Source organism: Rhipicephalus microplus, chromosome X (genome assembly GCF_043290135.1).
Source record: "Rhipicephalus microplus isolate Deutch F79 chromosome X, USDA_Rmic, whole genome shotgun sequence".
Taxonomy (NCBI): domain Eukaryota; kingdom Metazoa; phylum Arthropoda; class Arachnida; order Ixodida; family Ixodidae; genus Rhipicephalus; species Rhipicephalus microplus.
In genome coordinates, this window is record NC_134710.1 from 40,879,680 (window position 1) to 40,902,533 (window position 22,854).

The following is a 22,854-nucleotide window of genomic DNA, read 5'->3' on the forward strand; positions in this document are numbered from 1 at the left end:
AGTTCAATGTTAAAAGAAGTACTCTTAGTACATATTTTAAAAATGAAGAGCAGATTCTACAGCCGTTTGAAGGTGAAACATTCAGCGCATCGAGAAAGTGGCTGTGAACAGCAGCTCATCCAGAGTTGGAAGAAGCCCTTCTTCGGTGGGTGGTCAGCTCGCGTAATTCAAACCTGCCAGTGTGTGGACCCCTCATTATGGTGCAAGCTGAAAGCTTGCAGCGATGATGCACATCGATTCCTTCCGAGCATCAGAAGGATGGTGTGCATGGTTCCGGGAAAGGCACGACCTTGTTTTCAAGAGAGTTTGCAGCGAAAGAGATGCCGTGAGCGAAGGCACGGTCAACAATTGTAAAAGCGCTCAGCTACTAGAGCACCTTGCCACCTACGATCCGAACGACATATTTAACGCTGATGAGACAGCACTGTTTTTTAAAGCGTTCCCGGACAAAACTGTGACCATGATAGTGTATAAGCAGCAAGAGAAGCAAGGAATGAGTGACTGTACTTTTAGCTGCCAACATGACGAGGACAGAGCGCTTGCCGCTGCTCGTTATCGGGAAGGTTCAAAAGCCGCACTGTTTTAAGAATATTAAGAATCTTCCTCTTTACTGTGCCAACCGAAAAGCAATGATGACGGGTGAAATATTTGCAACCTGGATCCAAAAGTTGGATCGACAGTTCTGTGCCAAAAATAGCAAAGTGTTAATCGTGCTTGACAACTGCACTGCACATAACAATGTCACCGTACTGAACAATATTGAAGTTGCTTTTTTGCCACTGATTACGACATCAGCGCTACAACCCATGGACCGGGGCATAATCCAATACGTGAAAACAATGTACCGTAGGTTAGTGTTGGGAACGGATGTTCCTGTGCCATGACGTCAGCAAGCAATACGATGAGAGTCTCCCGAGCCCAGTTAGAATTCTTGCGTATGCGTGGAAGAACATGCCTGCGCATGTCATTGCAAACTGTTTCAGGCATTGTGGATTTGTTGTACCGACTCCAGCGACGACGCCGTAGCCGGTGTCGCCGGACAACGGTGCCGATGACTGTCAGAGTTTCGAAAGTGTTATGCCTGATGTAGTGACACTCGACGATGATATCGCCCTTGATAAGGGTGTTGCTACTGCTGGCTCGCTGACTGATGAGCCAATCGTCAAGGAAGTGATGCATGGCGACGAATCCAACGAAGAGCCTGTAGAGGAGCCGCCACACCATGAGCCACACAGGCCCCCTTGTACTGTGAAGGAAGCCGCAGAGGCCCTCACTGTCCTTGATGAATTTTGTTTTGACACTGCAGACAGCATGTGAGCTGCTGAGTACCTTGAAGGGCTCAGAAAACTGTGTCCGTGCGAATTTCCGCTTGCAAACAGACGAGCATCTGCGATTACTTGGTGAAGTAAAGATATGTTGACAAAAATCTTGAAATTATTGTGCTAATTTCAACGATTGGATAATTTGGACATACGGTTAATTCAAACATTTTTTCCTGTCTCAAGAAATCCAAATTAACGTGCTTTTACTGTAGCAGAAACGGGTAACGAAAGAGCAAACAGTGCAGCTTGAGCTATTACTCACCGAACGACTGTCCCTCGTCCAGATACCAGTCTGCTACTCCAGGCTCCCCACACTCCTCGAGATATCTTAGAACACCAGCGTCGACAACGACAGCCGATACTCCCCGCCACATGCTCAGCTGAGTGTAAAAGAAGCGCATAAGTGGCGCCATATGCAGACAAATACATATCCGCACCTGCATTTAAAACATGTGATGCACCCAACCGCATACGCTAGTTCTTGATCGTGGTGTGGAGGACAGCCAACACTTGCCCACATTACATGGGAATGCGAGTTAAGGCCAGCCATAATTATTACGACTCAGATTTCATCTAAAAAATCACAATGAAGCAGTGGGAGATCTTGCTTGCCAGAGAGGAAAAGGAGGCCCAAGTGGCACTCTTGAACTAGGTGCGGCGGGCTGCAGAGTCCAGTAGAGCCCTGAACCAGGAGCCCTACCCACCTGCTTCTAACCTTTATTTCATTTTTTTTTCTCTGTAATAAACATTTTTCCATACCGTTCCATTTGGCGGCAGCGTTCGGTGACGATGCGCAAAAATGTGTAGCTGTAGTGACAAAAATCAGCATGCACTGCACTTGGTATCGCATTTTCGAGTGCCGACACGCGGAACTGCTAGCCACTGTTCTGAGCAACCCTTGGCAGTGGAGAGGGGAGTCTGCTGCCAATGCGTAAAATGCCCGTCCACGGTTCCGAGGAGCTTGCGAGTGATGTGGTTCATTGCTTGCAAAGAAGCACGTTGCCACGAGTGTGCTAGCGCGTCGTTCTTGCTTGCAAAGTTCGTCTTGCAGTCAGCGGAGTTAGGCCTAAAGACGACTCCTATGACGTGCCGCGCTCGTAGGCCGCGCGCCCGCTCGTAGTTTGATCAAGCATCTGCTTACGGCTCCTAACTGAGATGTAATCATATTCTAAGTGATCGTCGAACCGTGAACACATCACGAAGTAAGAATTTTCAACAGCCTTGTCCTCTCGACGCACAAGCAGTAGACGACGATCTCCCGGAGCGAGCATCGAGCCAATGGCGAGGAGAGCTGGAGCAACATGGCAGCTACAGCCAATCAGGGCCTCGAAACGGCCTTCAAACATTTGCTTTTTGTGCGCTTGTTTTTAAAGGGAGGAGCCACTGAGGCGGGAAATTTGAGCACAGAGAAATGCTATTTCCGATGAGCCCAAGAAGCCAGCTCCCGGCTGTGTCATCGCAAGGCTATAATTTTTTGAAAATCGCTGTTTTCTCGTGATTTCCAGAAATATTCTCGCTACCTATGAGGGTGAAACGAATTTTCTGAAGCACTTCTTTTCAGAACGGTTTACAGTGTAGATATTTTGAAATCGGACAGAAAAAGTGTTCCAAAAACTGAAAACTTGATTTTCAAAAAATCGATTTTTCTCGCCAGTTTTCGCGATACAAGAGCCGTGACCCCCCTTAAGGGGGAAAAAAATTTCCAACTGAACAACCACAAGGCAGTAAGAAGCTCACCTTTGCCTCGCCTTCACTGCATAGCATGTCAGCGCGAGGTTCCAGTGGGGACTTTTCGACAGCGAATAATGCATGTCATGCAATTCCCTGTCGCTTGTTTCAGTAACACTGCTCTATGAATAGATCTTTCGGAACATGCTTTAGCATGTTGCGGACCGCTCCCACATCAGAATCGAAAGACCAAGTCTCTCAGCTACATTACGGGCCCTATGGGCTACACAAAACTGTTGTTCGAGTCTGGAGCTGGTAATAGAACCCTCTCAATTGGACGGCTGTTTACAATATAAAAATGGGGCAGTAGTGTTTCATGGAACAATATCTTCCCCCTTGAACCATGAAAGGGCAGGTTACATCACAGTCCTTAAATACTTTCACTGGTCAGGAAGCTGCGCCATGACTCCATGGAAGAGCTTTGTGCACTGCAAGTGGAAGTCGCGGGGCGCCACTGCGTCCTTGCCGGAAGTGTCAGGCAGACAGCGGCCGCATAACGTGGCATTTCACCGCACATTTTTCATCGTATGTTTGGTGTTGTGCACATTGTGCCTGAAGGTCAAAAAGGCCACCGCATACATGCAGTGTGTATGGGTGTCTGTCTGGTTACAACAGAAATGACGACAAGGTGTCTATGTTCTGGCTGCCTAGAAAGCGAACGGCAAGAAAAGTGGAAGCGTGATATACCACGAAAAGAAACGGGTGGTTTGACATTCAATCCCAGGCAAGTGCATGTGTGTGAAAAGCACTTCGATTAAACTGAGATTTCTTGCGTGAACCAGTGGCTAATGGGAGGTGTTCTTAAGAAGACGCCGCACAACATTCCGAAACTTTTTCCGGAAGCGATGCCGAGAATATTCCACAGCCTCCCGATGTATTTGTCTAGTGCAAAAAAGGTGCAAAGCTCGGCTGCCTACCAAGCGTCACCTAGAACCATCAGCTGAGCTGGAGACTGCCGAGACTGCATCAACACTGTGTATGAGCACCATTTTGCATCACAGGTTTATGCTGCCGGTGTGGGACACAGTCAGTCAATTTTCACGTTTGAGGAGGCATGTAAGGTTTTTGCTATAACAGTAAAAACAACAAAGAAGGACAAGGAAAACACAGCATGATGCCAGCAACACACGGAACAGATTACAGCTGTCTCGCATGCAGCATTTGAAAACGTTGACTACGGCAGAAGAGCAGATTACTCATCAGGCTTTGGCCGATGCATGTGCCCCTGTAAATTATGGCCGAATTTCTGCCAAAACGCAGCATTTGCTACCGCAAAAGCGCAAAAGCCCCATCATTCCTAGCTCTATGCAGCACATCACCAACTAAGCTGAACATGTCACTGCATGCCTACGAGCTTGTTGCAACTGAACACACGCATTTTCATGAAAGTGTTCATGATGTCCACTATATTCCTAACTGCACATGGCCATGCGCGATGCAAAGCTGCCTAAAGGGACAATAAGTCAATTTTTTTTTTTCTTTAGTCAAATAACTTACGTCAGAGTGAAAGTTCAATTTATGACAACATATAAAACATCAACATTATCAACAACAGTGCCCTACTTACCGAGAAATTAAAGTAAATGCACAAGAGCCCATGCGCCGCAGTGGGATATTTTCAAAATGATCCAGATGACATCAGACGGGCCGCCTACAATTAACTACTAGTAATCAATCTAGCTGCACTAAATAAAGAACCTTCCGTTTATCAAGAGACACAATAAAATGCTGCTTGTTCGTTTCTGTTAGATTCACACATTGTAATGTTTTGTACTCTGTTGCTTCTGTTATATTTTGTGTTTTCTTTTCTCACCCCCCTTACTCAATGTCCCTACAGGAACCTGTAAGGTAACGTGAATAAATAAATAAATGAAAAAAAGAACCACTGGACGTTACTATGGAGAATGGCGCCAGTGGTTCAAAAGTTCAATTTTCGCGTGGTTACACGGGACAAGTGGTGCCATCTATCGGGGTGCAGTTGAACCAAAAAACATCTGCAATCTCGAAGCCAATGGCGGGAAATTGATCAATGGTCGTGTGGCTCCCGCTGCTTTCGGTCTGCTGCTACTAGCGCAGTAAAGCCAAGCAACGTTGTGCACGGCAACAGTGACGTGAGTCGATCCGGGCGGTCCGCTTCTTGAGGCAAGTAATTTCAAGTGCGCTAACCCAATGCGGACCACTAAAACGTGATTTTATTTCAAAATAGGCCCTTCCTTGGCACAAAAGTAAAACTATGAGGTTTCTGGACCGCTAATTCAACAATCAACGGTGCCTTAATGGTTGCCTTTAGTGTCCCTTTAAGTTCATCAAAGCAGCGTGACTGAGTGGCGCACTTGGCAGTCTCGTACTAAGAGGCAGCATGAGGCAGCATGAACGGTAGCGTGGCGCGTTTGTGACATACACATGCCACTGGCAGCGCTAGGCCATATGCACTATTGAGCAGTTAGCTGAAGATGCTTATAAGAACGGTTGTTGGCGATTAAGCTGCCCTGGCGCATTCGCCATCTGCTGCTATCACGCGTCCATGCATTTCTGGTGCTTATCCATAAAGACATTGCCGCACTGTGCCATTACAATAGCCTCTTCATCATTTCTTTTTTATATGCAGCACTGCATCACACTCTAGAATCGCAGCAAAGCTGCCTTTTGGGCTCTGCTACAGCAGCGGTGGCAGCTGTATTTATTGCTGCTTTGGAACAACAATTCTGCATAACCACATGAGGATTTTTTGCAGGCTAAACTTTAGAAGTTTTTATCCACTAGTAGGAATGCTGGACTCGAAGAGAGCAGGCCCTTGTTTGTCACATTAGTTCGGCCTCCAATGAAATTGGAGGAGAGGCTGAGAAAATACAGCCTTTTCCTTTCATGTCTTAAGTGTTGTCAGCACCACATTAGTTGCCCCAAAGCATGTAAATCAATACAGCACATCCTCTGCATTGCCTCATTCTGGATAAGACAACTAGAAAGCACCACCCCAGCACTTCACCAACCTAGTCAAAAGAAACAGTCTTACGGTGCTATCTCATAAGAATTTGCTTAGGGACCCTCAGCAACTTTGTTTTTCAATTTCACTTTGCGAAAAATGTTTGAGAAATATTCTGAAATCATGTGTTTCGATTTGCACTAAAACTTTAATAACAGCACATCCTCTGCATTGCCTCATTCTGGATAAGACAACTAGAAAGCACCACCCTTCCAGCACTTGACCAACCTAGTCAAAAGAAACAGTCTTGCGTTGCTATCTCATAAGAATTTGCTTAGGGGCCCTCTAAGAAACAGTCTTGCGTTGCTATCTCATAAGAATTTGCTTAGGGGCCCTCTGCAACTGTTTTTCAATTTCACTTTGCAGAAAATGTTTGAGAAATATTCTGAAATCGTGTGATTCGATTTGCACTAAAGCTTTAATATTCGAATTCACTTTTGCATCTAAAATTTTGCTATTCACACAGCTCTAGAATCGAATTAATTTGAATCTTGTGGGCTTGGGTCCCACCCACTAAAAAAGGCGATTTTTTGTCCACTTCAATTTTTTTCAATAGGGGAATCATTACAATACAGTTAAAAAACCAAAAACAATGTCACCTATGCTTTCCTTGGCTTAGCTTTGCATTGGTTGTTTATAACATAAGTGGGAAAGGGAAGAGGATTCCTACTAGCCCATCAACAGGTTACGATGGCATCCCAATTACATTAAATTAAGTGCATGACCTAAGCAAACATTGAGAGAGACACCAAGCAAAATGATGATGAATGATGAAGCCCCCGATGTGGCCAGACTAAGCAGGAGGAGCATGATTACAGAGTGCCACAATTATCTCTACCCAGAGTTTATTATGGCGACATGCTTTATGACAAGACGACCCAATGCATGTTACTATTGCATGGAGTAAGTTACACTATTTTTTTTAGTGTTTAATTGCCTAGTTAGGCATGTTTAACTAAATTTTGAAGCAAGAAAGACAAAATAAAGTTTTATAAGGAAAAATTGTAGATCAGTTTGCAAAATATTTCATTAGACTGTTTTAACTACATATCTGTAAACTATTAGTTTTACATATGCGTGCGAAAGTCAAAAAAAAAAACTACCACATGACATGCCTAGGTACGCCGTTGCCGCTTGTAAAACTTGCGTCCTCGCACAGCCATCACCATTGTCGCCGTCCTGTTGAGGCAACACACCCGGCCAATTTCTATGTCTTTTTGCACAAGAAACCTTAGGAAGCACTGCAATCATAGCATGAGTAGGCACGCAAGCAAACTTGTCACATGTCCCCCCCCCCTCAGGCATCTTTAGTAAGCTGAAAAGAACTAGTAAATAATACACTAAAACCTTGTTATAATAAAGTTGTACCTTACATGCAAATAAGTTTTGCTATAACCGAAAATTCGTTATAAAGGTATATTCCCAATGCTAGACATCTATTGCAAGACTGTTCATTTACTTCGGTTTGGTTTGGTTTTTATGGTGCATAAGCAACTTGGGCCATCATGCACCAAACGTGTGGTATAGTTCCCTTAAAATGCTGGGATACCTCGCCGAGACCTTGTCTGGGCAAGGGCCTCGTGGGTACCAACAGGTATAAACGACCTTGATCTTTTACTCAAAAGTGAGAAGCCCAACGAGGTGTTCCCGTGTATTTAGACAGCACAGGGCATGAATTTATAGTTTTTCTAAAAAAACCTGCTTCTTTTAGGAAGCTAAAAACATATGAGTTATCAACAAGCGCGTCTTCACTTAAAAGCAAAGCAGGATGAAATGGTACATGCTCACTGTAAAATATGGTAAAATGTTTTTTTTTCTTACTTCTTTTAGTTTAGTGCATGACAGTAAAATATGATTTACTGAGAGCTCGCCTCCACATTTCAGACACAGAGGTTTGTCTTCACTGGTAGTAAGTAACTGTGTGTGAGGTGTGTGTCCAATGCGCAAACGACAAACTACTTCTATGAACCCTTCTTGGTGTGAGCAGGAATTCCATTTTTCTAAGGTAGGTTTTACCATGTGGAGCTTATTCTTTGTTTCCGACTCCCACCTAGCCTGCCATGCATTTCTGAGTTTGTGATGTACTGATTTTAGGATGTCTTTGTAGAGAACGCTGACGTTCATTTCTTTACGTCATGCTTTTGCTGCACATTCATCTGCCTTCTCGTTTCTACAGATTCCAACATGGCTCGGCACCCAGCAAAGCTTTATGTTGCTTCCCTGTTCTATAACCGTTATTATGTTGTGTAGGATGTCGCCTATTATTGGTACACGCGCGTTTCTCAGATGAAGGGCTGTTAGTTCACTTAATGAGTCTGTGTATATTATACTGTTCTCGGTGGCTCGATTTGTTATTTTTTCTACAACTACTGAGATTGCATAGCATTTTGCGGCAAAGACGGATGCACATTGCGGTAGCCTAACTGTATGTTCCCAATGATTGTGTATTACCGCACTTCCAAACCGTCAGTGTAAAATGCTGCGTCTCTCTCATATTTTCCTGAAGGTCTAGGAATCCCTGTATTATATGCTCCCAGGGTGTCTGCTTTTTTTTTTAATTGAGTCAGCGTTAGGTCGCACACAGACGATAAGGTAGTATAGTACCAAGTCAGGAGTGCATTAGGTCTCTGAGAAATCTTTAGCAATGCGTCCCTTATATTTAAATCTTGACACTTCTCTTGAAATCGAAGAAGGAGCGCCCTATTGCTTTGGGTTTGTTAGTAAATGGTTTTCTGGATGGGCATTGAGTTACTATAGGGTGACAAAGGTGGTTGGACATTGACCGAATCTTCAGAACATATGAGCATGTGAGCATGATTATTCTGTCTACCAGTGGTGGCTCATTTGCTTCAACATACAGACTTTTTATAGGTGACGTCCTATATGCACCTGGAGGCGCAGACCTCGATGGTGTATCGGATCCAGCTGTACCAGATACGTTTGTCTCGCTGATACACTATACTACAGTCGAGCCCGACTATATCGACCCGTTTATATCAAATTATCCCGTATATCAAACAATTCCTAAACAAGGTATATTTACATTGAGAATATATAGCAAAAGTTACTGTTTTATTGAACGAAAATAGCAACAACAACTGATATATCGAACTCCATGTGCCTCAAAAGTGCCCCAGCAAGTTGGCTTTCCCTCGCGGTGGTGGGGAAAACTGCCAACGCCACCCTAGAAAAAGTTGGTTAGACCTGGTTGTGCATGGGCGAACACCACCCTGCAAGAAATAATCCTGGCCCACTCGCAGCGCTCACAGCCAGTCAGAGGCCATCGTGCTTTCTTCGAGGCGCGGAGGCGGTAGAAGTGAGCGCCAATTTTTCTGTCTTTACACTTGAGTGCCTGCAGCTACCTGTTTTGCTCGAGTCCTCATCCAATGTGGTCTGTGCTGGTGGTGTTCCCTGTTGCTCTGTGAACTGTGTTGGCGCACTGTCGTCATGGCTTGCGCAAAGAAGGAGAATAAGCCGTTCGCCACGAAACTCGAAATCATAAATCGGGTCAAGCGCGGTGAAAAAAAGTCTGACGTCGCCCCCATGTACAAAATTCCTAGAAGCACCTTGAGTACTATCCTGAAGAACAAGGCAGACATCAGAGCCAAGTCGGACAAAAGGCCAGGTGCCCGTGGCGACCGACGTGTGCGCACTGCTGTGTACGATGTTGAAACGGCCGTTTACAAGTGTTCCCGGGTGCTGTCGACGGATCGACATTCGACGAGTTCATCAGTGCGGACGATGTCGCCATCACGGGTCAGCTGCAAGATGAGGACTACATTGCAGACGTCGTGCTGACCACAAGCCAAAGGGACAGCAATAAGGAAATTGACGATGGCCCATTGCCTACATCCTCCGAGGTGATTAGTGCACTTGCGTTGGTCCGGCGCAATTGCGTGAATGTGGAAAGTTGTGGCCTCAGCTACTTCGACTCGTTGGACAACGTGGATGCGTGCGTGCTGTCGCCGGCAGCGAAGTCGTTGACCCAGAAAAAAATCCGCGACTATTTTGTACCACAGTAGGTGTCGTAAGTAATCCGCCATATTAATAAACTACTTTTCTTATAATTTATTATGTGCCTTTGTGTCAAATCCTATACCGGGCCTATATCGAACTATGCCATATATCAAACTAATACCGCAATTACTCGAATCTAACGTGCACCTTTTTTCCAGTTAAGCGAGTTCATAAACGCATGCGCGTTAGAGTCGAGTACGAAAAAAAAATGAATACGGTCATTCTATTGCCATCGGCATTTTCAAAATAGCCGCCCCTACGTGCATCGGCCATTTCTGCCTATGTGTTTCCCATGAGCGGCAGTTCGTACGTGTGCTGAGGAGTTCGTCATCTTGTAGTGCATTAGCATCGACGGCATGGAAGGGCCGACTTTAAAAACTCGACGAGTGCACCACGATGCCGCTTTTAAAAGAAAAGTCATCGCGTGTGCCGAAACAGACTTGGAAATCGGGCCGCATCGCGGTCGTTCGGAGTTTCCGAAACGTGCGTGCGGGACTGGCGGAAACAAAAGCAGAAGATTGTCAACAGCAAAGATTCATGCAAAGGCTTCAGCGGACCACAGCAAGGTCGGTTTTTGCAAGTTGAAGAGCTGCTCGGCGAGTATGTGATCGAGCAGTGAGCGGCACAGCGGCCCGTGACGACAGAACTGCTCCAAGTGCAGGCTATGCAGTTATAGCCTTAGAAAAAGGGCTAATGCGGAGCCAGTTTAAAGCGAGCAGGTGCTGGCTAACTAACTTTATGAAGAGGAAAGGCTTTTCCCTCCGAAGGCGAACGGGCATATGCGAAAAGTTGCCAGAGGAGTACAAAGATAAGCTTCACGGTTTTCAGAGGTTCGTCCTAAACTTGCGGCACAACAACGGCTACCTGCTTGGGCGAATCGGGAATGCCGATCAGACGCCTCTTTACTTCGACATGCCTGTCCCACCAACCGTCAAGAAGAAGGAGGCGAAGCAAGTTCGCGTGCTGACATCGGGCCACGGTAAAATTAGAGTGACTGCAATGCTCCGTTGCACGTCAGATAGGCACAAGCTTCCCCCATACCTCATATTTAAACGGAAGACGCTCCCGAAAGGAGTCGTTTTCCCGAGTGGTGTGATCGTGCGGCCCAACGAGAAAAATAGGTGCGCGTTGCAATCCATGTCTTACTTTTTTTTTTTTCGTCGTGGAAACCGGGTGCGCGTTACAAACGAGGGCGAGGTAGAATCGAGTAAATACGGTAAACGTTTTTTGGCGAGTTCGATATTACCGGGTTCGACTGTACTATAATCTGGGCAGGATCTTACAACAAAACGGAAAATTTGTTATAGGCCTGTCCTATCTGAAGCCCAGCATTTGCGTGACAGGACTTTCAGTATGTTGAGAGATTGGGATGCTTTTTTTCTTTCATCATTTTATGTGTGGAAGGAATGTAAGCTTCTTATGAAATACTATATCCAAGAACTTGTGTTTTTTCTTTACTGGTAATTCGGTTTGATTTAGGTGTAAGGTAGGGTCCGTCTGTATGCCTCGTTTGAGAGAAAAGAGAATGGCCACAGTTTGTTGTGTGCAAAAGTGGAAACCATTTCTATCTGCCCATGTTAATTTGTTAATCGCTAACTGCACTTGTTTTTCGCATGCTGATGTGTTGCAGGATTTGCTAGCTATTTGGCGGTCGTCGACATAGAGTGGGTACACGATTCAGTTTAGTATTATTTTGTTGATCGAGTTCATTTTTATGACAAATAGAGTTGTGCTCAGAATGCATCTTTGTGGCACTCCATTTTCCTAAGTGAAATTTTTCAATAGTGTTGAACCTAGGCGCACCTGGAATGAACAGTTAGATAGGAAGTCTTTAAGACAGTTCAACATCCTTCCGCGGACCCCTAGCTCAGCCAGGTCCTGGAGGATTCCGAACCTCCAGGTGGTGTCGTATGCAAGTCAAAAAGACGGCCAGACAATTTTGTTTGCATCCGAACACCTCACGGACGGTATGTTCGAGTCGTAGTGGTGGTCGGTTGTGCAGCATGATTTTTTAAAACCCCACTGATGAATATCGAGGACTTTGCATGATTCAAACACGAAGGACAGCCTAACATTAATAACACTTTCGAAGGACTTTGCAAGACAGCTGGTGAGAGCTATCGATCTGTAGCTACTAGCATCAGTTGGTGGCTTTCCCTGTTTCAAAAAAGTGGTGATAATGGCCTTCTTCCAGGCTTCAGACAATTTCCCGGATATCCACACTTGGTTGAATGTCAGAAGTTTTTTTACGACAGGTTCGGAGACATGTCATTTACTTAGTTATAACCAATATTTCACTATATTCGGCATTGTTACATCGAGGTATGAGTGTAGATATAATGTTATAAACTCTGTAATCAGACGTTTTACAAACTGATCTACAGCTTTCTTTCTCACTGAAATTTTTTCGCCCAGCTTCACTGCCTCAAAAGTTAGATAATTATGCTTAAAAGTTTTTAGATGGGCTAGTTGGTTCATGAACATTGTGGCAAAAACAGCACTGACAACAAAACGAAGAACATACAAAATGCAGCGGTGACTATTGGCAAAAACAGTGGAGACAATGAAACAAAAAGCATACAAGAACAGTGGGCACGGCGAGACGACAGCGACCATGTTGCTGACCACGAAGTTCTTCTTCGTTGTACAGGTTTCGCTGCTGACGGTCACCGGATTGCCGAGCACGAATGACACGTGCGCGCCGCCGGATGACACCATCTACCTTTCCGTGGCAGATCTGCATGTGCGGACGCCGATACTGACCTTCTGTATGGACGCTCCGACGCAGCGACAGTTGCGCATGTCCGTGACATCAGCGACCGAGGCTATAAAGCATCCACTGCAGCATTTCTTCGACAGTGGGCACGGCGAGACGACAGCGACCATGTTGCTGACCACGAAGTTCTTCTTCGTTGTACAGGTTTCGCTGCTGACGGTCACCGGATTGCCGAGCACGAATGACACGTGCGCGCCGCCGGATGACACCATCTACCTTTCCGTGGCAGATCTGCATGTGCGGACGCCGATACTGACCTTCTGTATGGACGCTCCGACGCAGCGACAGTTGCGCATGTCCGTGACATCAGCGACCGAGGCTATAAAGCATCCACTGCAGCATTTCTTCGACAGTGGGCACGGCGAGACGACAGCGACCATGTTGCTGACCACGAAGTTCTTCTTCGTTGTACAGGTTAGCTACTCTGCTTCCAACATAAAAACTAGTGATGAAGTCATGTTAGTAGTTGTGCCGTGCCCAAGCACCTGTTTAAGTATTGCATATGAGTGCTATTGTGCATGCAAAATGTTACTCTGTGGTGACGTTGAGACAAACCCTGGACCCACGAACGCTGATTTATTACACAGTATTCTTCAGGGCCAAGCAGATATGAAGGCTGAAATACTGCTCTTAAAATCGATGAACGAACAAATGATGTGCGACATGGACTTGCGATTTCAAGCAATTGAAGCCAAACTACAGGAATTTAAAGATAAATCACCGGAAGTTGCAGCTCTTGAATCCACTGCAGCTTCCTTTAAAACTGTGCTGTCATGGCAGAGCTCTAAGTTAACTGATCTCGAAGACCGAAGCCGTCGGGCAAACCTTGTCATTCATGGTGTTCTCGAAAACACAAATGAAAATGACACCTCTCTTCGAACTGCTGTTGTAACCGATATATTCGAGAAAACATTGGGAGTGAAGTGCAAGTCCATAGCCCGCATTCACCGTCTTGGCCGCCAAGGTAGTCGTAGGCCTGTCATAGCTTACTTTCAAGATTATCAGGAGAAACAAGAAGTCTTAAAGAATTCAAATAAATTAAAGGGCTCCAATATTTATGTGCAAAATGATTATAGCCAGTGCACGCTGCGCAAGCGCCGCCTGCTTTGGGAAAGTGCAAAAGCTGAACGCAATAGCAGGAAACGGGTTACACTTATTCACGACAAAATCAAAATTGATGGCAAACTTTTTGTCTGGGATGAAGCCAAAAATGTGCGTGTAGCCCTTAACCCGCAAGCTACAGGTTCTGATTGACCCGCTCGACAGTGTGCGTCCAAAAGTTTGAGAGTGCTTAACGTAAACGCGCAAAGCCTATCAAATAAAGTTGACAAGCTCGAGTACCTTCTACTCACCTACGACCCTCACATTACAATAATCACAGAAACCTGGCTGCACGAAGGTATAAATGATTCAGTACTAATTCCTCCGAGATATCAAATCTTCAGACGTGACCGGCCATCAAGAGGTGGTGGTGTAGCAATAGTTCTCAAAGATTGTATTAGTGCTCGGCCCCTTCAACAAATTCATGAGCACGAAAGTTTATTCCTTAAGGTAAGCTGCTGGGGCCATTACTTCACCGTATGTGCCATCTACAGACCACCCTCTTCAACACACGAATATCTGTCTAAACTATATGACCACATGTTCACGTTTAAAAATGATCGTCTGATTCTCGCAGGTGATTTTAACTTGCCCAATGTTGACTGGCGCGTTCCATACTCTGGCTCTGATGTAACGACGTTAAACCCTCTCGCTGACATTGCCTTGATGTGCGATCTTGTGCAGATTGTTAATGAGTGCACCAGAGAGGCTGGAAACACCCGTTCTACACTCGACCTAGTCTTTTTGAATTCTAATGTATGCAAATACACGGTCTCTATTGAAGATGGCATTTCCGACCATAAAGCAGTATTTTTATCCTTCGGTATTGGTGAAAGCAAAGCACACCGACAAGAGACCAGACATGTCATTAAGGATTACTCGAAGGCGGATTACCAGGCCATTTTGGATTATCTGTGGTTCTTATGTGATAATCTTTCTGATGATGTGTCGATAGCCTGGAACCAAATAAAAACTGCGATACATTACTGCACTGATAAGTTTGTGCCAAGCAAACGGGTTAGGAAAAACCGAAATAACCCATGGATTACTAGAGATATTATACATTTGCACCGCAAGCTAAAACGAGCTAGAAAAAAGAAAAAAATACCCTGCAGACTTATCTCGTTGAAGGCCCAGCTTGCAACTCGGCTAAGCGAAGCTAAGGCAAGATACTTCAACCACTCGCTTCCTAACTTTTTGAAAACTAACCCGGATAGATTCTGGCGGTACTTGAGCGATGCGCACAAAACACCAACCGAGATATCAGTAAATGGTTGTATTGTTAACGATCCAGTCAAAATTGCAAACCAATTCAATCAGTATTTTCACTCAGTATTCACTCAGGGAGATCATGCTAACACAAACATTATTTCTCTGTCTACTATATCTGCCGATTTCATAACTGTCGAAGGTGTCCTTTCACTGTTACTGAATGTTAAGACTAAATCTTCCGATGGTCCCGACGGCATACCTAATGCATTTTTGCAACGTTACGCCGAACCTATCGCGCATGTCTTCACCCATATTTTTCGTCTTTCGCTTCATAATTCAATTCTTCCCGATGATTGGCGAACGGCACGCGTTATTCCGGTATTTAAAAAAGGTGATCGCCTAAATGTTGAAAACTACCGGCCAATTTCATTAACTTCCTGTCCTTGTAAACTTCTTGAGCATATCATCGCGCATTACATAATGTCATTCCTTGAAGAAAACAGTATTTTGACTCCTTTCCAGCATGGTTTTAGGAAGGGCCTCTCGACTAACACTCAACTTGTCACCACAATTCACGACTTCGCTATGGCAATTGATAAGGGCGACCAAATAGACGCCATCTTCTTAGATTTTAGAAAAGCTTTCGACTGTGTTTGCCACAGTAAATTACTCCCCAAACTTTCAAACATTGGCCTACCCATTACTGTAATTAATTGGATCCGCTCCTACCTTACCAGCCGCAAACAGTTTGTCCAGGTCGAGGGCTGCTGCTCTGGGGTTCTACCTGTAACCTCGGGAGTTCCACAAGGCAGTGTCCTTGGCCCTGTCTTGTTTCTCATCTTTATCAATGACATCGTTTCATCAGTTGACACCTCCGCCATAAGCTTAAAGCTTTTTGCAGATGACTGCATTCTTTACAAGCCAATTAAAAGTGAAAGAGACCAAGAATGCTTGCAGAACAACCTAAATTCTCTCTGCGATTGGTGCCATGCCTGGTCGATGGAGTTAAACATTAGTAAATTGGTCTATATGCGTATCTCAAATAAAATTACCCCTTTTGCATCACGCTACACCTTAAATAATAATCCGTTGATCGAAGTGAGTAATTTTAAATACTTGGGAGTCAATATTACCAATCGACTGTCGTGGAGTAACCACATTGACGACGCTTGTTCCTCCGCCTCTAGAAAACTAGGGTTTCTTGGACACAAACTAAAAAACGCGCCAACTCAGATCAAACTTCTTGCATATAATACATTTATTCGACCCCGTCTAGAGTACGCATGCGTAGCCTGGGACCCGTACTTTAAAAAGGACGTTTATAAACTTGAAATGGTCCAGAGGAGAGCGGTAAGATTCATCTATAATGCCTATCACAATCTTGATTCTCCTTCATCACTTATGACTACTAACAACATTCCGCTCTTGAAACAGCGTAGAACTATCGCCAGACTCAAGTTTCTTTTCCTGCTTCGTAATCATCAGTTTAATATCGATCCCAGTAAATACATCTCTCCCTCTTCTTCCAGGAAAACCAGGCATGCTCACAATCATGATCTGACACCTTACTTTGCACGTACTAACCTTTTCAAACATTCCTTCTTTCCTAGAACCATTAGCGAATGGAATGCACTGCCTTCAAATGTTTTTCCTGAACGTGGCATTCCCGACTTTGAAAACTACATGCATCTTTTGTGTAATCAACACTGTTGATATTTCAATGCTAGATTAGCTCATCTTATTATTTCAACTGTGTAGCTTTACTTTTTGTGCTTGAAACTGTTTCTAGAAGTTTGTTCGCTTTTTTTCTAGATATGTATAACTAAGCATCCTATTTAGTATGACTTGTTTTTCAGTAGCTTTGTGTATTCTAACTTGCTGTATAACTTGTTCGCTTTTTTCGCTATGCTCCCTTTTTGTGCCCCTCCTGCTTGGTCTACGGACTGCAGTATGTAATAAATAAAAAATAAAATAAAATACAAAGGAGTTGAACATACAAGACACACAAGGGAGGGACGTAGAACATACAGAATACAGTGTCAGCGCTGTGTCCTGTATGTTCTTCGTCCCATTGTCTGCACTGTTTTTGCCACAATAAAAATGTTCAATAAGAAAATTAGGAGTAAAACAAAAAAAAGTGTAGCTTACTCCAAGCAATAGCCATCAACATGCGTTTGGTCACATTGTCATAGATTGTGTCGGCTTATAACTAAACAATGGGTAGAGATAGCTGGGACACCCTGTATAAGAGAAAGGGGAACAAAGCTAACATAACTAAAACAATACTGTTAGAAAAAAGTTATTATCAATGTGAATGGTTCTTCAGCTCCTAAGCCTTCCTTTAGAGGGTCACACTTCCTCTATCTAGTTTTAGGTGGATGCCAACTCTCATTCCTACTGAGAGTACCACAACCACTTGCCCTTCCACCTAACCAAACTCAAATGGCACTACTATAACTGACCTTTCGTGACTTTGGCCAGTTCTCATAGGTGCAGGCATGGCAAGTCCACTTGCAGCATAGGTCAGTACTGCTGTCAGAATCTTCACTAGAAGTCGTGGCCTGCTGCGGCTGGCCCGATGGCGGGCTGGCTGGTGCAGCGCCTGGCAGGCTCCGTGGTTGCAGACACTGAGTGCACTTGCTTGACCGTGGCCAGTTGAGATACGTGCACCGACTGCATGACCATTTTTGGTACGAGTCGCCCGGATCGGGGGATAGCAGGGGTGACATCTGAAATGCCAATCAGGGTAACTATCATAAATAACTTACAAATGCTTGGCACTCAACTATTAAGGCAGTCACCCCTGCTAGCAAAGGATAAAACTTGGCTGGTTGGTGTAGTTTTATCGTTTTTAAACTACCGCGAGAATATAGTAACATGAAGAATAAAAAATAAATGGTAGTCAACAGATTAGGCACAGTTCGAATACATGTACAAAAATAGCGACACTTCACCAGTTTATTCTCACTCCTTTGAGTCTATCTTTGTTCAAGATGTTCTCCCGCGCAAACACAAGAAAACAAGGTTCTGCTAGCGGAGGCAATGTAGTGCGTTTGGGTGTGTGTTGGATTTGTCAGCCTCTGAAGGATATACAAAAACTCCCACAATGCAGGAAAAGTAAGCTTCATGTCTCGTAGTGTCAATGGCTACTAAGAATAGAAAGCATACCTTAATTTTGTGCAGCATATTAGTTGCAACCGTTGCTGCACTGCTCCTACAATGAAAGAAATTCTGAAGTTTGTACGGCCGCAGTTATGAGATACCATGCAACAAAAATCATGCAGCATCAAACAACATCACTAGTTGATACCACCAGCATACAAAACCGCCGGTGCTCATGCACGGTGGCACCACCGTGCAGCTTATACCACTGTTACTATACTTTCTTCAGGACTGGCCCATGAAGACGTTTAGATGGGAATGTCTGGAACCACAACGTCTGTCCCTTCAACAAAAGGCACAGCCTCTCAAAAACACCCCCACATGACCGTAGTTTCCCCAATGACTATTTGGCAAAGCTTGTTTTGTCGTTATGCAGTACCACACAGTACTGATGTCCCAGATAACCATCCGCTAGTGGAACACAAAACTGGTAGCTTGCATCAGAAGCATAGCCAGAATTTTTTTTAAAGGGGGGGAGGGTTTACTACCTTTTATGCATGTTCACGTGTGTATGTTTTTATATGCATATATATATATAAATGCATCACTGGCCAGTGGCATTTGAAAAAAGGATACCTTTGGAGGTGCCCCCTGCACTATTTGTTGTGTATGTGTGTCGTCCCGAGAGTCGTTGCGGTCTATCAATTCAAGCTGACGCTATGCGGTGAGTAATGCAAACACGTCATTACTATCTACTAAGTTTTTGCTTTTCACCGCTCTCTAGAACTAGAAATATACCACTTGCGAACTATTGAATGCAACTTTAAAGAGAAACTGATTTATATGCTTATTTTCCTTTTTTTCTTAGCCTGTTTCTTTTCCCCAAATTGTGTTTACATCTCCTCCTCTTATATGCCACGCTGTTTAAAGGTAACATGTGAAACGAACAAACAAATTGAGAAAGCGTTAGAAAATTTAAAAAAAAAAACTAGATGCTACAAGATAATGTGAAGTGGTCTGACATACCTTGTAAATGTCGCGTTCTTCGCTGGACGCTTCCTCTTCTATTAGAGTGGGCCGAGGATTCTGGCAGATGACACAACGCTGCGCCTTAGGCCAGTTCTCGTACGTACAGTGCGGGCAACTCCACTTGCAGCACTGACGACTCATGACTCTGCGAGGATTAGCACTTCACAAACCAAATAATTAAGCCGCACCTAGCGGCTGCAGCCTTCGCTAGGTTCCGGGCACCAGCCAGAAAAAGTGAACATGCAAATAAGCGTGATCGAAAATCTTTACACAACTAGTTCTTTCGACTCGGCGCCCGAAACTGCAGTGCAATCACGGTGAAAATAAAAGTTGTTCAAGGTTGAAATGGAAATATTTCAAGGGGCACGAACTAATTGCAATGGAGAACAATTTGAGTCGGGAGCAGACGTTATGAGACCCCACGAAAGCGCACTAAACACATGTATCAAAGGTGAATTTAATCGGTTCGGCCGAGTTCGAAAACCCCGCACCAAAACATTTCGAAAGGTATTGCCAGTATTACTATCAAACACCACCTGATACTACTAACAACATTACCAAAAGTAATCCGCGGGCGGGAACGAGAACACAGAAATTTCGAAGGAAAACCACAGTAGCACTCACGCTCAGCTACCAACAAACTAATTCTTATAATCGTAAATTATTAATATTAGACGCTGTACTCACCACACTTCAAGCACTTCACTTCGGTAAAAGCCGATGCTGCAGAGTGTTGTTTTCATCCGTCACAGAAAAATGATTAGGCCTACTATGTTATCTTCTTCACCTTCGGCGCTAACGAATATCGCGCCGATCAGCATACGATCTCTAATTAGTAGATCACTCCTGTCGCCTTTATGGTAGCAGCGCTACCAACGGCGCGAGTAACTTTTAATGGCAACGTATCGAGACATAGTTCAACACAACGTCTGTTCAGCGGCTACGAAACTTTTTAAGTTTAATTTCTGCAAAGGAACAGCACCCATACCCATGACTGGAGACTGGACGCAAGCGCCGAAGCGGTCGACGCGAGTAACCACAACAGATGGCGTCACATCGCTGCTGCTGACCTTGTTTCGAAGTTTCAAACAGCCCAGAACGTCTTGTTCGCGCTACTTTCGGTGACTGTTCGCTTATTTCGCGCAAAAAACGAAAAAATTGGCAATGATCCGAGCTGTATGTTCGCGAGCAATCTTTGAGTTCGCGCCTGTGAATACTTCTTTGACCTCTTCCCAGAGAGCAGCATCTGCATCCGGGATTTCGTTGTTTCGGCGTTTGCTACAGCAGAGCAGGTACTGTGCATTCCACCAGCGCTACGTTTGTAATCAGGTGAAAAGACTATGTAATTGTTGCTCAATCAGGGCTTAATAGGTTTTCAACATATTCATGTGGCGATCTGTAATAGTGGCGTATTGATGAAAGATTTGTCTGACATAAATTGCTTTGGGTTGGTGATGCCTATGGCCCATGCCGGCGCACGCCGGCTCTAATAAATTATGACAGGCTATACTGTGTCGGCGTAGATAACATTATAAGAGCCGCAAGTCTTAGTCCTTTTTTTTTTCTTTTTCTTATTTAGAAAGCGTGGTACCTATCGCGCATCCGCCGATTCTGCTTCGTGTTTGGGAAGCCAAGCCTAAGCCCACTGATAGGCAGGGATGATTGCTTTTGCTACAGCTTTTGCTATGCACAAGTGGTACCACGGTAGACCGTCAACCACAAGTTATTTTCCTGTCTTAAAAACAGAGTTTCATGCAAGTCTATGCAGAAAAACGTTCGGGCACTTGTGCTTGGTGTTCCTTGTAATCGCTTAGAATAAGTGTTCAGGGAAGTTTGAAGCGCGTTGCGGACCGAGGCAAGTAACTAAGCGCATTGTAAACATTATGTCAGCATTGTATTAGTCATTATTATTTTTATATTGTATTGGCTTGTTAGGAAGTGGCTAGCGTGAAAAGAGACGACCAATTTTGGAACGTGATTTTCTTGTCTCGAAGGTTGTAGCGCCCTGCAATGAGAGGTCAAAGATCACTGATATAGAAGCTCCTGCCTGTCGTTATCTTGTCCCCCCTCTTTTTTTCCTTTCCTTTCTTCATAGTGTGTGTCTCGAGAAGAGCACCGGAACTTCTCAGATGGAGTCAAACCAAGTAGTTCCTGATGTGATCGACACGGTCCCGCAGAACAACGTTGAGGTGACAAGCCTTTTGCGAATTCTGTCAGTTTAATGCAATTCAGGCTTGTTTTGTGTTGTTTTTTACTCGGAAGAAATCGACCTTCCTCCTATCGTCAATGCTCGTTTGCGTTTTGTGTTCCTTTGTAGGTGACTTACAATGGACAGAAGGTTAACATGGGGAATGTTTTGACGCCGACGCAAGTCCAGTGTCCTCCGAAAGTCTCGTACCCAACAGAAGACGGCGCTCTTTACACCCTCTGCATGACTGGTAGGTTGTGTTACATTAGAGTCGCTGCTAAGCTAAGGTGGTTACTGTGCTAATGCAGACCCCGACGCACCGAGTAGGCAAAGTCCAAAGTACCGAGAGTGGCATCATTGGCTTGTGGTGAACATTCCCGGCTGCAATGTCTCCGAGGGAGAGACACTGTCGGAGTATGTCGGTTCTGGTCCACCAAAAGGAACAGGTGAGCTTGCGCCTCGCCCTCATTGTGGGTTTGCAAAGTGACAATCCAGTGCAGCAGGCAAAAATGCGTGGGGGGTTGAACGTCATTCCCGCGAATGGTAGGTAACAGTTGTCTACAAACACAGGTCTGCACCGATATGTGTTCCTGGTTTACAAGCAGCCTGGAAAGCTCAGCTGTGATGAAAAGCGCCTCACGAACCGCTCTGGTGACCACCGAGGTTGCTTCAAAGTTCGCGAATTTGCCAAGAAGTATCAGCTGGGCGAGCCGGTTGCTGCCAACTTCTACCAGGCAGAATGGGATGACTATGTGCCTAAGCTGTATGAGCAGCTCAGTGGCAACTGAGTTCAAAGCACTCTCCCTGTTTTTCTTTTTTTTTTTTTGTTCCCATTCTGTTGCTGAGCCTTCATGTTCGGGCCAAACATGCCACTGGTCTTTAGCATGTTCTCAATAAAACAGCTTTGCTGGTCTGTAACTCCTTTTTTTTTTTCCTTGATTACTTGCATGTTCACACGGCAAGGTTCTATTTGGCGTTGCATAAGTCTGTTGCCAGACTTTGGGGTGGTTGTTGCCAGACTGCCGCTAAATTTGGCAGAAAATTTTTCTCCTGTAGTTGTGGCTTCTTCGTAAGAGTTTGGTGCTATCCGCGGTGCACTTCTTGGCTGAAAACTTCCCCCATCGTAGCGTGCGGTCGACGCGACACGATCAGCAGTTCCGCCCTCATTAGTACCAGTGATATCTTGTGTGTCTTGTTGGCAAATTACTTCACATCCAGTATTCACAACTACACTGTGTTGTGTTATCTAGTTGATAAAATATGAGGCATGCCAAAACTGTTGCACATTATACTGCTGGGATGCTACTAAGGACTACTGTGAGAGTTCAACTGATGATGTTGCATTCAACAAACTTCTACAATGGGGAATGAATGGGCTAAAGAGCAAATGTATCAT

At 44.7% G+C, this 22,854-nt stretch overlaps 2 protein-coding genes across 6 annotated transcripts in view; one reads left to right on the plus strand and one right to left on the minus strand.

The window, feature by feature from the left end:
* The window catches only part of trbd (ubiquitin thioesterase trabid), a 159,757-nt gene extending 139,536 nt beyond the window's left edge, over nt 1-20,221 (minus strand). Inside the window, exons 1-3 of one of the 3 annotated variants that reach the window (XM_037426842.2) lie at nt 19,958-20,221; nt 19,268-19,415; nt 17,602-17,868 (exon numbers count right to left, since the gene is read on the minus strand). In XM_037426842.2, the coding sequence (XP_037282739.2) occupies nt 17,602-17,868; nt 19,268-19,411 (411 nt within the window). In that variant the 5' untranslated portion in view covers nt 19,412-19,415; nt 19,958-20,221. Of the gene's footprint in view, nt 1-17,601; nt 17,869-18,307; nt 18,354-19,267; nt 19,431-19,957 lie in introns of those variants that run through there. The other 2 variants (XM_075876278.1, XM_075876279.1) reach the window with 2 other exon arrangements.
* Nucleotides 20,222-20,333: 112 nt separating this feature from the next.
* Nucleotides 20,334-22,376, plus strand: LOC119175843 (protein D2). 3 transcript variants are annotated; one of them, XM_037426843.2, is made up of 5 exons: nt 20,334-20,562; nt 21,366-21,459; nt 21,588-21,708; nt 21,767-21,904; nt 22,029-22,376. In XM_037426843.2, exons 1-5 carry the CDS (start codon nt 20,435-20,437, stop codon nt 22,244-22,246), a joined length of 699 nt encoding a protein of 232 aa, XP_037282740.1. In that variant the 5' UTR covers nt 20,334-20,434; the 3' UTR covers nt 22,247-22,376. The 3 variants fall into 3 exon arrangements, with proteins under 3 accessions (XP_037282740.1, XP_037282741.1, XP_075732396.1); XM_037426844.2 differs by having other exon boundaries at nt 20,469-20,599; XM_075876281.1 differs by lacking the exon at nt 20,334-20,562 and adding an exon at nt 20,937-21,125.
* Nucleotides 22,377-22,854: the final 478 nt, after the last annotated feature.

What these genes read in the sequence shown, in the direction of transcription:
- LOC119175843 (XM_037426843.2), top strand. Translation starts at nt 20,435, where the DNA reads ATGATCCGAGCTGTATGTTCGCGAGCAATCTTTGAGTTCGCGCCTGTG. An exon ending in CGTTTGCTACAGCAGAGCAG is followed by an intron (nt 20,563 to 21,365) that starts GTACTGTGCATT and finishes CTTTCTTCATAG; the next exon opens with TGTGTGTCTCGAGAAGAGCA. An exon ending in TCCCGCAGAACAACGTTGAG is followed by an intron (nt 21,460 to 21,587) that starts GTGACAAGCCTT and finishes GTTCCTTTGTAG; the next exon opens with GTGACTTACAATGGACAGAA.